The sequence below is a fragment of the Lutjanus erythropterus genome, chromosome 21 (genome assembly GCF_056507025.1).
Source record: "Lutjanus erythropterus isolate fLutEry1 chromosome 21, fLutEry1.hap2, whole genome shotgun sequence".
Lineage (NCBI taxonomy): Eukaryota > Metazoa > Chordata > Actinopteri > Lutjaniformes > Lutjanidae > Lutjanus > Lutjanus erythropterus.
This window is the reverse complement of record NC_139337.1, coordinates 27,221,005-27,237,978: the sequence shown is the minus strand read 5'-3', so window position 1 is coordinate 27,237,978 and position 16,974 is coordinate 27,221,005. Positions and strand designations below refer to the sequence as shown.

Here is a 16,974-nt window from a genome sequence, read left to right as displayed (position 1 = left end):
CTAAAATGGCATCAGATTACATAATTCATGAGCATCCCAGGACTATTTCATGATCCTTGTTGTACAGTTTAAACTGTGTATTATTTGAGAATAAAATTACATATTTGGTGATGTATCTTAAGTATTTCAAATATTCAAATGCAAGCTCTTAAAGTATTTTGCTATAAATTACATCTTATAAAATACAAATTACAAAACATTTAAAAGTAATTAAATATCTATTTTACATACATTTAATGGAAATACTCCCCATCTCTGCTAATGATCTCATGTAATTCAATCTCTCTGCTGCCTCTAATCACTGTTTGAGCTTTCCCTGTGAACACTGAAGAGCAGATGTTTGCTTCCAGATGTGTACAGTACCACCACAGTTTGCGATGCTCACCAAGGCTCGCTCAAGTGTGATCGATTTGTTTACAGCGTTTGTGGGTCACAGCGAGTAAAGGCGACAAATCTGCCACATGAGAGATCTCTCATACTTAAGCACATATGGGGACCTGTAGCTGAAAAACAAACACTGAAAATCAGGGCCAGACGATTCACCCAGCTCATCATCTAAGATCCAGAGGAATGGCAGCTCCCCGTCACTAATATAATAAATACAGGTTTTCAGCTTTCTAATTACAGCCAATCGTGGAGGGGAAGGCTTTGCGATTTCAGAGATTTAACAGCTGCTCCGTTACTGGGAGCCATCTTAGATCGTGTGATTGGAGGAGACAGCTTCGTCGGGCACAAGACAAGACAAAATCCACCTCATTAATCCTTCAGCTGTGCAGATTCCTCACATCTCGGAGCTGTGATCGTTCTCTTCAATGCTGCACTGAGACATGTGAGGCTGCATCAAGCCGCTGTTTTACCTTGATAAAAAAATAAAGTATATAATTTTCCTCTTATTGGCTCCCTGCGGCGCTGTCGGTGTTTATACTGTCACAGTCCCCGCTATTAGAAAAACACGGCTTTGAAAATTGGTGGTGATGAATTGTAACAATAGCAGCATCCACACGCTGTCATTGATCACAGAAAAATGAGGGTTGTGGTTACAGGTAATTGGGTAGCTATCGAAGCATATGGAATAAATCGTTTGGAGGGATGTCAGACAGCAAGGACACACACATGCACAAACATACGCAATGTACAGAAACACACAGTTCACAGAGACAGAGGAGTGGACGGTGAAATAAAAGACAACAAAATAACTGACAACACTTTAGTAAATTATATCTTTGCGGTTTGAATTGCAGTGTTATCACATTTACACTTATTTCTTGTCATTTGTTATAAAGCTAATAGCAGAAGTGTATCAGTTGCATTATTATTATTAAAACCAAGCAAGTGGTCAAATATATTCTCAATATAACCTGCTTTTGTCTGGGTTAGTATGTCTTCTCTATCCACCTCTTAAGCTCCGCCCTTCCTCATTCTGATTGGTCAACAGTTGGGCCTTCCTAAGTCCCGCCCCTTTGACTGAGGTTCTGCCACTGTTAGGAAATGTTAACCCTCAAGGCTTTCTTCCAGAAAGCTCTTCTTGGTTAGTTTTTGGAGAAAAATCATGGTTCAGGTTATAAATAGCAAGCAACACTCACTGGCCTAAAAAAAAACAATATGAGCGAAATAGGATTTTAAAGATGCCTATTCAATTAATTTTCAAGATGCATTATGCAAATTTAATCAACTTCAAGGCGGACTCCACAATAAATTAATCAAAACCTTGAAATACTTCTTCTTTATGAAGTTTTTAGGCCGACATCTTGGGAAAACAGCTGCCTGTTTATACATTAGATAGTAAAAAGTGCTGGATTAATGTCCCATGGAGGCTGAGTATGTCCAGCATTCACTTCTCTTGTCTTAAATAAAGCCTGAGAAAATATCTAGTTTCTGTGATGTATGCATAAGAAAAAAAACAAGTTTGATGCTAAAGTTCATTTTTAATTCAATGAACTGTCCTTCAATTCAATTTAATATTAATAGGATTACTTACTGCTTATCCATTTGGCATTCGGGTCATGAACCTTGAAGTCTTTTTTAAAGAGGTCTCCAACAGTCACCTTGCCCTTGAGAGCCAGGCGGTCATCCTCACCTGCAAAAGGAAACAACATTAACATTAAGAAAACTCAGCAACTCCTTGTCTATTAATTACAGAAAGATTTTTTTTCTTTTCATAACATCCTGGAGTGAATAGAATAGTAAAAAAATGCTTTATAAGCTGTATAAAACCTTGTAACACAAAGGTATGGCTTGACAAGAATTCCTCTTCATATGAGAGGAAGGTTACAGAAAAATGTATTAACACAGGACAAAAACAGTCTAAGTCCCCGTCTTTGAGGTCACGCTTGAACTGATGCTTCAAGTCCTCACTACTTGAGTCTGAGTGACCGGTCTGGGTTTATGTAATTTAGGGCAAAATGCCACATAGTTCCAATTTCAGTCTGGTTCTTAATTTTAAAAAACATTTGCAGGATCAATTTACTTTCAGAATTGACATAACATCACATTATTCACATTTATTATAAAGTGCAGCCAAAGATAGACAGGAAAGAAGGTAGAGGGAGCGGGGATGGCACAAAGTGAGGGGGCTGGACTAGAACCAGGGTCTCGCTCGCTCCAAATGAGCTACCGGGGCACCCCAGACATATCACGTTTGGGGATTTGTCTAAAATGTAATTTGTTACAGTTGCAACATATTTTCTCTTCCTATGTAAATATCATTGAGACATCAGCATGTGGCAAGTATATCAACAGGATTCATCCATTCTGCAGGGAATGGTGGCTGAAAAAACAGATTAAGCGCAGGAATACTTTTCTAAATTAAGTTGTGTTTGCATGTTGTGGAGCTAAAATCCCCACGGTTCTCTGCATGTATAGTTTTCACATGTCATGCATGCTGTTTCAGGTCTGTAAGGAACACCACTGTCATTATCTGATCACATGCATTGCTTCACTGAAATTTTGTTGATTTGCCATGAAAACCATGAGTAAGTGAAAAATGTTAGAATCATGGTCACTCTCCTCTAATTAAGCTCGTGTACAGTGGTGCAGAAAATGGAAAAAGACCATTTTTGAGTTTGCTGTGGGTGAGTTGATTGTTCCCAGCTTCCAATCTAAAAGTGCATCTGCTCGGGGGGAAAACACGGACGTCCACAGCAAACTGAAGTTTGCACGGCAAGTTTCTGAACTTCACAAGCGTCTCCAGCAGCTGACTGGCGCACTTAAAAAGAGACAGGTGGAGTAGGCGTGCACCACATGCTAGCAGAGACTTCAAGCACAGATCGACTAAACAGAAATGGCAAGAGCAAAAACAAAGTTACAGCGTGTTTCACAACCAAACAGACTACGTATAGTAAGAAACTGATGAAAAAGTAACAGATTGCTGTTCACTGTGTGCACTGCTGTATCGCTGTGACGTCAGGTGTGTGCATGACGGCAAACTTCCAACTTGAGTGATTGTTTTGTTGCACTTTTCCATATTGGAGATATGTTTCTCCTGAGTTCTGAGTACAATAAATTGCAGCATTATTCCACTGTCAGTTAGCTAGAGGCTATAAATATTCAAAGCAAAACATTTATCAGTTATTGGATTGTCAGATTGTTGCAGCAGAAACAATTTTTTTTCAAAATTTCGTTAAAAAAAGGGTGAAATACAAATGAAACTAGGTGTTATGAGTACAAGAAAAACTCTAACAAAGATGGAAATGATTTTCTTTCTACTTCTCACGACAAATGCCAAATATATAACATCTTCTTGACACAACTGCATCTTTACAACTTTTTTCCTGCAGGCTGCAACTGCTCACTTTTAAAAGAATAAAGAGCGCAGCTGAAAAAAAAAAACAGCATGAGTAAAAATAACAAAGCAGAGCATCATTCTAACTCCCTCAGGCCTTTGATTAAGAGTAGTGCAGCTTCTGATCATCAGACCAGATGCACATATTTACAGCAGATGCCTCCTGCAATTCATTTCAGCCTCATTTCATCCATCAATGCTCATCATCTCATCTCCAGCTACAATATGACTCATTTCACCTCCATATACGTGGTGGGAGGATAAAAAGCAAATGGCAACATGTCAGGAGACGCTTTGTTTTCTGTGTGTCTTTTCTTATTGCCTTTTATGTTTGTTGCTCAAAGTTGCAACGCAAATAAAGTTGCCTTAAGAGCATCCTCGGCCCGGGGTTTCATTTCAGAGAGTTTCGGTTTAACATTTACTTCAAAAATGTTTTTTTTTTTAAGTCCCCTGCACAGGGACCCTTTGACAAGACATGGCAGTTGATGGACATGTTGGTTGCTAGGAGGATCAAAGCTGTAATATTTTAGCGACAGGTCTGTCTTTCTCATGTTTGATGTTTAATCCCTCTGCTAAGCCTGTCTGTGTCCATGCCGCAGCTGTATGTGAGATGAAAAAAAATGCCTGTAATGGCATCAGAAATACACACTTTTTAAAATTTTGATACCAAATCACAACAGCATTTTTTTTCTATGGTGTTTCTAAAGGTCTTGGCGTCTTAATGTGGTATTTTGGAGGGATTTTTTAACCAGTTTTACCCATTCTTGAGTGGTCAAGATGGTTACATTTTGCAGCAAATCTGTGTAACAAATGGTATTGACCCAAAACATTTCTGCAACAAAAAAAGACATTAGAGCAAAGAAATGGCCATCAGATACTTTCAGCATAATACTGTAAGCCCTTATAAACTCTAAACTTTTAAATTGAATAGGTGCTTAACCCAAAACAATAATTATGACTTGAAGAACTTGGCAAAGAGTGTTGAGCTGCACCTCAGATGAAACTTTTCAATTCTATGTGGCACATAGAGCTGCGATTATTAGTGGTGGTGATTGCTTCTTAAATTCATTCATTCGTCATTGATGATATGGTAATCATGTCATATCATAGCGAAGAAAGTTGTTATGCAACTTACAAAAATGGTTCCAGATATAAAATGTTCAGTATAATTGCAAAAAAAAAAAAAATCACCATGAGTAAGTGTTTCTTTTGATACTTTCTTTGCTTTGAAATGAACGATCTAAAGATCTTACTGGTGTTTTGAATGTTTTAGCTGCCAGTGAAATAAAAGTGCACAGATTTTACATCACAGCTGACCATTTTAAAGATCACAAAGCATAATAGACTCTCAGACCTGTGAAAGCTTTTGCCGATTTCTAAGCAGGTTTCTTTTCATGTAAGTGAGGCATTAGGTGATGATCAAACTGCAGAGACATGAATCTTGTGCTGTGGCTGCTGCCTGGTAATGTGGTTGAAAATGTGGCTTGTTTCAAATTGTTTCACATGATGTGTTCAAGTGCCTGTGAGTGACTCTGATAACAGTGCTTGCAAAGTCGGGAGCAGTGTATTTACAGTCGTGAGAAAATAAAACCTGGAAGGTGAACAATAAGCTGCTTGGCTTTTGTGAAGTGTATTGTTGCATCTAAATGGATGATGTTTGGCAGCAAAATCCTAAATTCTTAGATGCTGAAGCTTCTCACAAGCACATAAATCACTGAAGCAATATCAAAACAACTTGTGCTCACCACGTACATCATCACGCTGTCAGAGAGACGGTTTGATAAACAGATAAAAACAAAACACTCTTCAGTGTGATGGTACCTACAGTATCGCAAAAGAAGCTGATTTGAATATACTGACATTAGGAGGGGAAAAAGCTTTAAAAGGATTAAAGAAGATCAACCTGCAAAGCTGTGATATGATTTAACCAAGTGTAAGACCACCACGTCACCAACTGGTGTCGCCATCTTAAATTTTTGGAGACAGAGGTCACCCTGTTTGGGCACGAGGGCGGAGCAGGGGAGGATACCGTTACTACACCTCCGTCCTGATTGGATCTGACTGAGTATCAAAGTCGTGCCGTGGTAACAACTTGTCAATCAGGAGGCAGCCCCAGAAATCATGACCCAGTTACTCAAAGTGATTCACAGACCTTGTTGTGAGCAGTTTCATGTAGGAACTACTTTCTTTCTAGTAGAGAGAAAGTAGTTCCAGTACATTCTACTGGAAAAAGAAAGCCATGAAATGGCTCACAACAAGGTGCGTGGATTATTTTGAGTAACTGGGTCATGATTTCCGGAAAGCGACACTGGTGCTGAATTTTTCAAAAGTATTTTTTTGGCGATTTGAGCACCACAAGTTGAGTGCCATTTAGTGCCATTACACTGGAGAGAAGGCAGACATCTCTACTGCCCACATCTCCAAAACTCTGCAATTCACACCAAAACAATCCAGATGGATAAACAGCACTACAGGCCAGAGGAAAAATATGCATTTTTGATTCTGAGGTGAACTCAAAAGCATTTCTGCATCAGCTTCACTTTTCAGACACAGAAGCTCCATCCACAGTTTATACAGTCTATGGGATTAATAATACTAAGAATCCAAATCACAAACACTAGCAGCTCTGTGAGGCTGCGCTTATGCTCAGTGGTGCTTTTAGCAAAATGCTAACGTCAGTATGCTAACATGCTTACAACGCTCACAATGCACAGCTGCAGCTGATGGGCAGTGGCAGACTCAGGTTTTCTGAGGGGTGAAAAATAAAAATTAAAAAGGTGCATGTATCTACAGTAAAACAGCTCCAAAAATTTTCACCATTAGAGGGAACCTGTTTTTCAAGCGCATGGCAGCTATATGGCACTGCATCAGGTTTCCTCTAGTTCTATTTGTGCACACAATAAAATAAAACAAAAGAGATAAAATATACAATTTTAAAAATGCAGGTAGGATGAAAAAATAAAACATTTGTATGTGAAGCATTCAGTGCATGTAATTTCTTTGTTGTCAAGGACTTTGGGCTGCATTTCTTGTATGAAAGGTGCTAGAATAATAAAGTTCATTATTGTAATTATTATTGAAATATCTAAAATAGAGGAGAGGCACTATTATCATACCTCATTTACATAATACTGTACTCTTTCAAGACAAATTGTTTAAGATCTTTTTTAATAATCTGAAATGTGGAATGACTGTGAAGTGAAGCAGAAAGGCTGTTCCATTTGACTGAACCTCTGTACTTAATTAAAACTGGCCAAGGTTACTTCTGTTTTTGAAAGTATAGAAGATCATCAGATTGGGTGTAATTACGGTGCATCTGAGACTCTGTTATAAAGAAACTCTGACAGAAAAATGGAAGTGAGTTCTTAAGAAATTAAAATACTGTGCTTTTTGCAACTTGTTTCCAAGGAATTTGTTTTTTCTTATTTATTTTCCAATTGAGCTGATCATCAGTGGGTAATGATGATCCATTGATCCACTTTAAGGGCAGCCATTTGTGCACTGCATCATGTTTTCTCTGCTGGAAAGGCACCCTAGAGGGCACTAAAAAGACCCAAGAGCGTTTTTCAAACATTGGAGCACCAGGGTGGGACGCTCACTCTGTCACCAGTTGTTGTGGGAATGTAATTAGTTTTGCAGGTATTTGGTCGTTAGCCAAACAACTGTACAAATTAAAATTTTCACCTGAAAGAAAAGCCAGAATCTCACCAACATCCTGACAATTCAACGTGAACAGAACATGGATGCATGTGCCACATTTCATGGCAACCCATCGAATAGTTGTTGAGATTTCTGCTCAAACTAAAGTGGTGGAGCAACTGACCAAGCAACATAACCATCCCTAGAGCCACGCCGCTAATGTGGCTAAAAGAAAGACGTGATTATAGTTAATGGACAAAAAAAATTCAATAAATTTTAATATTTGACAATGTGCTCTTTTTCATCAGTTTCTGCACCACGCTAAACTCCTGTCAGCCTACATGAGTATGTTTCACCAGTAAGACTCAAGTTTTAATGCTTTTCTTTGTCATCTGTGATGTAAAAGCATCAAATTTCCACACAGTCCGATCATAAAGTAAAAATGCGTGTCCTCCAATAGTTGTTACAGATCAGCACAACCACGGGGTTTCTCTCTCCCGGTGCTGCAGCAGCCATTGACCAGCGTCACCTTTGTTGTCCTGCACGCTCGTTCACGCCGTGAACTCCAGGTGTATCTCAACCAAACTAGAGTCGGTGATTGTTGAAAACAGTGGAAAAATGAACCCAAACAGTTTTAGCGAGTTTTATTTTGTTTTTCTGAGTGAAGATGACGACGATGATCGTCCAGCTGTTTCTGGGTGCACAAAACGCATCTTGCTATTTTAAAAAACGTCTCTCACTTTCCATAATGTTGTGAAACACTGATAATAACAGTCAGGGCCTGTCAATTGCAAAAACAAGCACATGTCTCATCCTGTTATTGAAATGGACACTGACTGACAAAAGAAAGAAAACATCTGCACTGAAAGAATCTCAGTCGACTGAGGTCTCTGATTGGTGATTCGAATCTTCGACAGCAGACAGACGGAGAAACGAACCAGTGTTATTAAAGGAGAGGTTTTCTAACCGCTTTAGCACCACTGAGCCACAAAGAAGAAGCTCCAAATGTTTCATCGGCAAACTGTGACCACGTCCCCTAATTTTAATCTGACACATGCTTTGATCCACGTGTCGCAGCTGCCGGAGAAATCATCTTTAAAGAGCAGATGGATGGGAGAAGGGGAGGTTCACACAGAGGCTGGCAACATAAAATGACACTAAACATCCTCCTCTTGTCATGTTAACACCATCACATTACACACTGCTGGAAAAAAATACTGTTTAATATGAGCCCTTTCGGATCACTGTGAGTTCTCTACGACTGGATGTGATCATAAGAGTCTGAGATCATATTTCAGAAAAATAACACCAAACAGTAATTTTCACACTTCAATGACAGCCAGTGTCTCAAGACTATCTAAAATATTAATAACAGATCATGAGGAATAAGTTCTGTGATTCTTATGTTGCTTATTACTTTCAGCTTCAGGCTCAAATATATTTGAATAAAAAGTAGGGCTGTAATTACATTTTTTATCTGAATTAATCATAATTTAGTCTATGAAGTATCTTTAAATTGCTTTTGTTTGGCCCGACTATCACTCCAAAATCAAAAATTATTAAATTTACAAATAATTAAAAGAGAGAATGAGACCCTCTCTGAGGAGGAAATGTTTATTCAAAGAGAGTTTTGACCTTTTTAGTATCTTTTCAGTAAAGACAAGGTAAATGAGCCATGGTGGCACATGAGGAGGAGGAGGAGACCGCTAGGTGCAAAGCGACGCACAGTGCTGCTGTCACTGCTATTTTCTGACTGACGTGGTTGTCATTTTCTCGCCCAGCGTCCACGCTGTGTACGTAGCAGATGTACTTGCGCCCCTCTGTGTGCCCACGAGCATGTTGGTCTGTGTGGTCAGGTGCATCGCCCGCGTACTGTTATCTTTACGGAGCAGAAAGCAACTGCACCCTGGACCTGAAAAAACTTGACCTAAAGTCAGTGGCGCAGTATTTTCCCGCTATTTAAAGGAGACATTATAATGTGTCCACATGGGCGGTTTGACAACGTGTGCACACTCTATTTAAGACCCTGCTGTTAATCCACGGGTCATGAAAAATTACATACTTATCAATAACAATGGCAATGGTAGATGATTACAGACAGGAGGAATAAGATGAAGTTGGGTGCGCATTTAAACTGTGTGTGCATTTGTGCCTCAGGTTGGGTGTAAAACGCACACACACAGTTAAGACAGGGGAGACGCTCCATCCTATTTCACCCCAGAATCCATCATTTAATTTTTAGGAATGCGCAAGAGTAAGGCACACCTGGCTCTTAAAGGGAACGGTGGTGGACACTCCTCGTCTCATTCACGTTACGGCCAAAACACACCTATGATTAATTTAGAGACACAAACTCTTTGCACCTCACTTTCGCTCAGATTATACGGCGTTTAAATAGCAAAGTGGAGTTGCACATGCTCTAAATGCACTTGCATCATGCACTTTAACTAAATAGGGCCCAAAATGTTTAATTGACATTTGGTCCATGAACTTTATGAAGAGTCAATTGAAAAGAACTTCCAAAATTTGTATTATTTTCCAAGAGGATGAGAAAGAGAGGACTTGAACTGACAACACACTGACATCAGATACATGTCATGTCCATCTACAAACCAATCAATTTCAAGTATAGGGAGACGCAGCTCAAGTAGGTAGTGCACTGTCATTATTACAATGTAAAACCAAAACAAACTAGATCAAATGTATAAAAGCATGAACCCTGGTTCAGATCTTGGTTCTGACTTTCAGGAGTGAAAAACCACTAAAACAATACAGCTGTAAGTAAACACGATGATATGTCGCCCAGCTTCTAAACCTAGTCCCCTCCGTTCAAAGTGGTTTTAAACTGCAGGAACAACAATTGGCATCATTCTCAACATGTGAGCGTCAGCTGTGCGTGAGCAGCGTGTGGCATATTGTGTCTAACAGATGGACGGACGCCGAATGATCCTCAGTTCCTTCCCTGATTTCATCATGGGGGACAAAAACACCTTTGAAGGCATCTGCTTGGCGCATCACTTGAGTTTCGAGTGTGATTATCGGAGTCACCAGACTGTGCAGAGACTACAGGGAAATTCAGCAGTGCACATAAGTTGCAGCCTCCCATCAGATGGCGGGGTTTTAAGAGGATAAATACTGATTTTATAATCAGTCATGATAGCCAGATTTATGGATTGAACACGAAGGTAGTCGCTGGAAAAACGAAGTTAGAGTTTACATTTAGGATTACCTTTTTATATTTAGCACAATCTCTAATAGGCAAATCCATTTCCTGTAGTTAAGTACGTCTTTATCTCACCCCTACAGAGTGCTGTGATCATAGGCAGAAACTTTGAATTAGTCTGACAAAAGTGAACCGTCAGCCCCGGCAGGGTCAGCTCACTTGAGCAGTTTATATGCTAATGTAGCACGACCTCCTTTCAATACAACGCAGAGGCAGGAGGAGTTTGATCGAACACTGAACCGGCAATTTGAAAGATGATGTGAGGGTCTCTGTGAGTCAAATACAGTGAGTCTTCAGTGTCGACAACAAAAGAAAAGGCAATCGTATCTAATCATATGGAGGTTGTGCAAGTATTTCATTCTGCTTAAAGAGAAACCTAACAAACCACCTTTGAGGTTAAGATCTTTTTGATCCGATATAAAAACTTGGATTTATATATTATCTTTCAAGGTACTCAAGGCTGCTTTACAGAGTATGAAACAAAAAGAAAGAAAGAAAGAAAGAAAGAAGGACAGAAAACAAAACAAGAACTGAACAGCGATGATTGCCAGAGACGTGTGAAGCTAGAGGCCATAAGCATTCCAGACTGTAACTTTACTGTTTTGGCTCACTGTCACCACTCAGGATTATTTTTAGCCACTGCTTACAAGAAAAAACAGCTCTAAAAACCCCACTGTACACTACCTCAGCACCAAACAAACACAGTTAGAGACCAGCTGGTGACCACAGTGCAGCAATTAGCAACTAAAGAGCCAGATATGTCCCTCAGGAGGTGGTGGAGACCAAAAACAGAGCTAAAAGGAGAGTGAACGTTGGACTACAATTCACAAGGTGGACAGAAACACGACAAATTAATGTTTCTTTGTGTCTGCTGGGTCTCTGTAGGTTGTAAAGCAAATAAACATACAAATCCATCACTATCTCTGGTTCCCAATTCTTCCTGGACTCTAAAAGAGAATGTATGAGCCTCTGTGGTGCTGTAATACTTTATTTTGGCAGCGGTGTTAATGCTATCAATTTGCTAATTTATGCTGAATAAAACAGAAGAAAGAACTATTCGAATAGCCACGGCTTTCACACCAAAATTTGATGCAAATATACTTTACATGAATATTCGCCATCAGTGTGGTGAGAAGCTAAATGATGCTGCTGATAGTCACACCTGATGGAGAGATAATGTTAGCTCGAGTGGGATGAACTGTCGTCTCTGACTCAGTATCAGTCTAACTCAGATCAGCAGTTGTCTATTAACAGCTTTCGTTATTTACAGAGAGCTAATCATACCTGCTGATTCAGCCTCAGGCCTCTCTGTTGGCTTATTGATCAACTCGGACAAGGGAAGACTGAAGGAGCACGACGACTGACTGATTAACCTTAATTTATTTAGGTATCGCAAACACTTGGGTTCAATCTGAACTATCAATGGGCTCTTCAGTTGTCTATCTCCAAAAAGCGGGCACTGCCATGACATTTTGGCCAAATAACTGTATGTATATGTCAGAAATATGTTTACAGCTTGTTTCTGCTGCCCCCTAGAGGCCAAAAACCAGTTTATTGCAACATTATCCTGGTGTGGTGAAACCTGTGTCACCTTCTCATCCATGTCTCTGATGACTGTCTGATATGTCCACCGGTTTGTCCTAAATTTTAGTCAAGCAGATGTTTATGCATGCTTTGATTCTTTCCTATACGTCTTATTGCATTACATAGTAGGAGCATTCTAGTAAAACTCTCATACGACCTCTTACTTTGAGAGTTTTAGATTATTTTCAAATTTGTGCCTGCTTCATAAAATTTTAAATGGTTTGGCCACTCCTCCACTATGACTTTGTGTGTATTCGCTCAGTAAATTACCCGCTGTACAAAACGGTAACATACCATTTCGTTGCACTGCGTTTGGGCAATCAGCTCGCACTATAAAAGCTGCAGCTCTATCAGCACTTTAAAAACCAACTTAAAAAGTCTGCTTGATCTCTGGTGTTGATAAACTGCTTTTATTTGACAAGCATACACTTGTGATGTGCTATTCTGTGTAGCTTTTTGTTGTATTGTGTGTCTTATCTTTCTTTAAAGTACAGTTTTGTTTTATGTTGTATCTTTCTGATACGTCCTCTGCTGGGGTGACCGGTGTTATGCATAAATGTGCTGTGAGTGTGTTCATTAAGCATCCTCATGTTTCTGGTGAACTGAGCGTGTCCATTTGCAACTAATGAATGTTAGCGTCATTAACTCCTGCGAGGTTTAGATGCTCACGCACTGTGTTTTACTGCTTCCTGCATGCTTTGGGATGGACGGGCAGGAGGAGGTTCTACTGAAAAAGAAACCTCAAAGCAGCTCATTTAAAAAAAAGAAAGAGAAGAGATGAACATGAACTAGTTCATTTAATCTGTGTGAACTGAACTTTGATCTAGTTCTTGTGAAGTAGGAATTTGTACAACACTGCTAGCGTATGGTAAAAGATGCCAAATCCATAGAACGGTTGATGAAGCAGTTCTGCCAAAAAAAAAAAAACAACGTGAGGTCATCCTCCAACTGGAGAGGTAACTCAGTTGGCAGGGCTGTATAGCTACCATTGATCTTTTTGTGAATATGAGCGGTTTAGCAACCTGCAGGGAGTTTACACACTCACACACTGTGGGTTTTTGTTTTTTTGATCAGATTCCAGCATTTTTGGACCAATATGTTTAATTCTACTATTTATTAAGCACAGCAAAATAATAAACAAGGAAGGCTTCATTCCCCTGCAGAACTGTCTTCCTGGTGGTGTGGAGAAGACTTTAAAACAGATTTTAGACCTTTGAGTTCAGAAATAAAGTTAACAGAAATCATACTTGAACCGTTAACATCACAAATATGTTTTGACTTCTAAGTGGTAAACCGTACATTGGAGAACCTTTTATTTCTGAAATCAGTATATTTTATGTCATATCTCAAATATGATCAAAACAAGGCTATACGGCACGTTGCTGAAAGCCACTGAAGTTGCCAAATTCTTCAAGTGGACATGAGTGGGGCGGCAACTAACATTATTTTCATTAATAATTAATCTAAAACACAAGAGCAAACATGTGGGGAATGGATTAAATTTTGTCTTTATCTGCTCACTAACTGAACATTAGCATGTCTGGCTAATGTGAGCCTCCTAGCTGCAGTAACGTTACCTCTGGCCAAACTTGTGTTAGACACCACTGCATTTTGCTGAACTCTTGGCTTATTCCCAGGGGTTAAACTGGGATTTGTCATGTGGGGGGCTTGAGGAGGAGGATATGGGCTGGTGCAGAATTTAACTGAGCCTGTCTGGCTCACTGTCTTACTAAACTGGGCTAGCTTGGCTCTCTTCCTGAAGCGATCACGGTAGGCTGGGTGACCGTCTCAAGGTCCGCTGCACTAATCTCATCCCCGTGCTTCTTTTTCTGATATTGAGTATAGTTCTATTGCCTATTGTATACCTATATGTGTCGCATGTCACCGTTTGACCAATGTTTGCTGAGACGTAAGCTAGCTTTATCCTCAGTCTTTTAGCACAAATGTTATATCATGTACACAGACATTTAATATGACTTCACGGGGTTCTTGTTTTAAAATGTGTCAAATATAAACATTGAAAAGTCAGTGGAGATGGGCTAGCATTAGCATTAACTTACATTAGCTAGCTACACTAATAGAATCTGGCAGTGAGAGTCGTCATTTTAGTCGACAAAATCTGATGTCGTCAGCTTCTCTGTGGAATCAAAGACCTCGTGTTTCAACAATTACTCCCAAAGCTATAGCAACACTAAATTAGGAGGGCGGTGATTAGACAAGGGCCAATTTCCCCAACGTGATGACTTCAATTTGCATGTTTCATCCAACCAACAGTCCAAAATCCAAAGACTCTTTTGCTATCATCAATTTATTGTCATGAATGATAAATAAAACCAGCAAATCTTTCAATTTAAGGAGCTGAAACCAGCAAATGTTTGACATCTTTTCTAGAAAAATGGCTGCAACGACAAATGGTCTATCAAAATAGCTGGCAGCTAATTTTCTTTTGATCGACTTAATTGTTGCAGCTTTATTCATCAGAATGATCTAGATCATCATCGGCTTCATGCAATAATCTCGATGACTGCTTGCATTCAGCTGCACCAAATGAATGTAAGATGTGTTCATCCCCTAGCTGTCACTCTGTCAGTCAGCCTGACATCCCTCAATCTGACTAATATCCAGATGCCAATTGTGAACATCTGACCCAGTTGTATTGATGTAGAGAACGGAGTAACCTCTCAGAAACAAGGAGCTATCAGTTACAACGCAGGCAGGTTTTCAGAGAAGGAGAAGCAGGAGAAGAGGAGAAGGAGAACGAAACCCTGTGTGTGTGTGTGTGTGTGTGTGTGTGTGTGTGTGTGTGTGTGTGTGTGTGTGTGTGTGTGTGTGTGTGTGTGTGCATGTGTGTGAGAACAAAGTGGTTGTCAGGAGCAGTTAGAGACTGGCTGGCTTGTCTGGCAGGGGAGCATCCATCAACAAAACCTCCTAACTGAGTGGAAACAACATGCTATCTCATAACTCCTCACACGAGCTGCACTGCCACAGTTTGCTGCTCAGAGTGCGGTGCCTTTGCTCCCCGAAATGATTCTCCTTGATGGGTAATTACAACAAAATAAGTTGTTCTGAATGATTGGTGGATTTAGCATTTTAATAGGAAAATCCTCCCTAAAGCACTAAAACAGTGTTACAAAATGTCAAAAAAAAAAAAAAAATCCAATCCTATTGAGTTGTTTTTGTCTGTATTTAAGCCCTTAATGTCTTATTTTCTTAAAAGCAGAGGAAAAATTCAACTTTCTCTGATTTCTTATATAAGGCTGAAAAAGGTACCTGCTTTAACTTTTTCTAGTATCAAAGTCTAAAACAATTTCCTTATAAAATAGCATGAGTTCTTTCACTTAAAGAGAACCTATTATGTTCATTTCCAGCTCTATATTTTTATTGTGGGAGTCCACTAGAGTAGCTTTGCATTGCATGCTGTTTTAGCTCCTGGTTCTTTAAGGCCCCCCACCCTAAAGGCCCACTTTCTTCTAACTGGACAGCTTCCAGAAGCCTACTAAGGGGCAGGACCCAGTGCTTGCGAGCAACAATGACAGACGCTGCTAAAGCACATTTCTGCAGACTTATTACTGTCCATTAACTCCTGCTAACTGTAGCTGCCTTTTGCACAGTTTAGTCTGACATGCTGCATGTAGACCGTGCATATACGCCTGCCAATAGGTGACTGCTTCAGTCAACATACGCATTGTCCAATATTTGTGTTTTCAAAATCCCCCACTGCTACAGGAAATGACATCAACCTCCGAGCTAGCAATCTACACGCTGAAAATGGCAAGTTTGGACCGGATCGCTAACAGTACGAACGAAAACAAGCTATCAGCTGTTAGCTTTTGTTTCACAGGGATTTAGCTATTTTAATTCTAAGGCTTGACTCCTCAGCTCTCAGGGATTACTTTTACATACTCCAGCGTCATTATTTTAAACTTTAGCCACACTTAATGTGAACATCTGACATTGTAACATATGACAGAAAATAAGTGAAAATATAATAGATCCCCTTTAAAAAAGAAGGCTATAGGACTAAATCATAGACATGATAGCCTTGATAAGATGTTTTTGCTGTGTGAAGTCACTCCGACTTATTTACAGCAGCTACAGTAGAGTTTTTGATAAGGCAGAACTGTGATATCAGTTCCTGAAATTCAAGGCATCCTTGCCATATTCACTATTTTCCTCACAATCATACAGGGAGGAAAACAACCTAAGACACAGAGATGACTATTTCTCTATAGACAGGAGCCTGAATACTCCACACTGCCACAGAATAGAATGGGATACATCCTCTTTAGAGATCATCGTCAGTAGTGTGGGGACATTTAGGGACATTTATTCAGTTGTCAAGAACTCTTACAGTACAATCCAATATCTGATTTCAATTATTAAATCTGTACAGTTCACAGCTGAGATGTGGGTTGTGCAAAAGATGCTGCAGTTGAAAAAGGGAAGATGCCCAAAACTTAGACGCCTATGTGATTTTTGATTATCTAATTCTAAAACCACAGGCATTAATACGTTACGAAATTCCACAGTTTTGGAACCTGGCTGCAGAGATTTGTTCCCTTTTAACCATAAGAGCATTAGTGAGCCCCAGTGTTGGGCAAAAAGGTTTGGCTCACTGTCAGCTTTCCGGTTCATCTCAAAGTTGCTGGATGGGGTTGAGGTCAGGGTTTTGTGCAGGGCAGTCAGGTTCTTCCACACCAAACTGGGAAAACCATTTCTTATGGACCTGAATTTGTGCATGAGGCAT

The 16,974-nt window shown here is 39.7% G+C and overlaps 1 protein-coding gene across 2 annotated transcripts in view; it reads right to left on the bottom strand.

The window, feature by feature from the left end:
• Positions 1–16,974, bottom strand: part of dpp6a (dipeptidyl-peptidase 6a) — a 303,760-nt gene that overhangs the window by 56,550 nt on the left and 230,236 nt on the right. For both annotated transcript variants that reach the window (XM_084746867.1, XM_084746868.1), the window contains exon 3: positions 1,979–2,077. In XM_084746867.1, the coding sequence (XP_084602993.1) occupies positions 1,979–2,077 (99 nt within the window). The remainder of the gene's footprint in view (positions 1–1,978; positions 2,078–16,974) is intronic.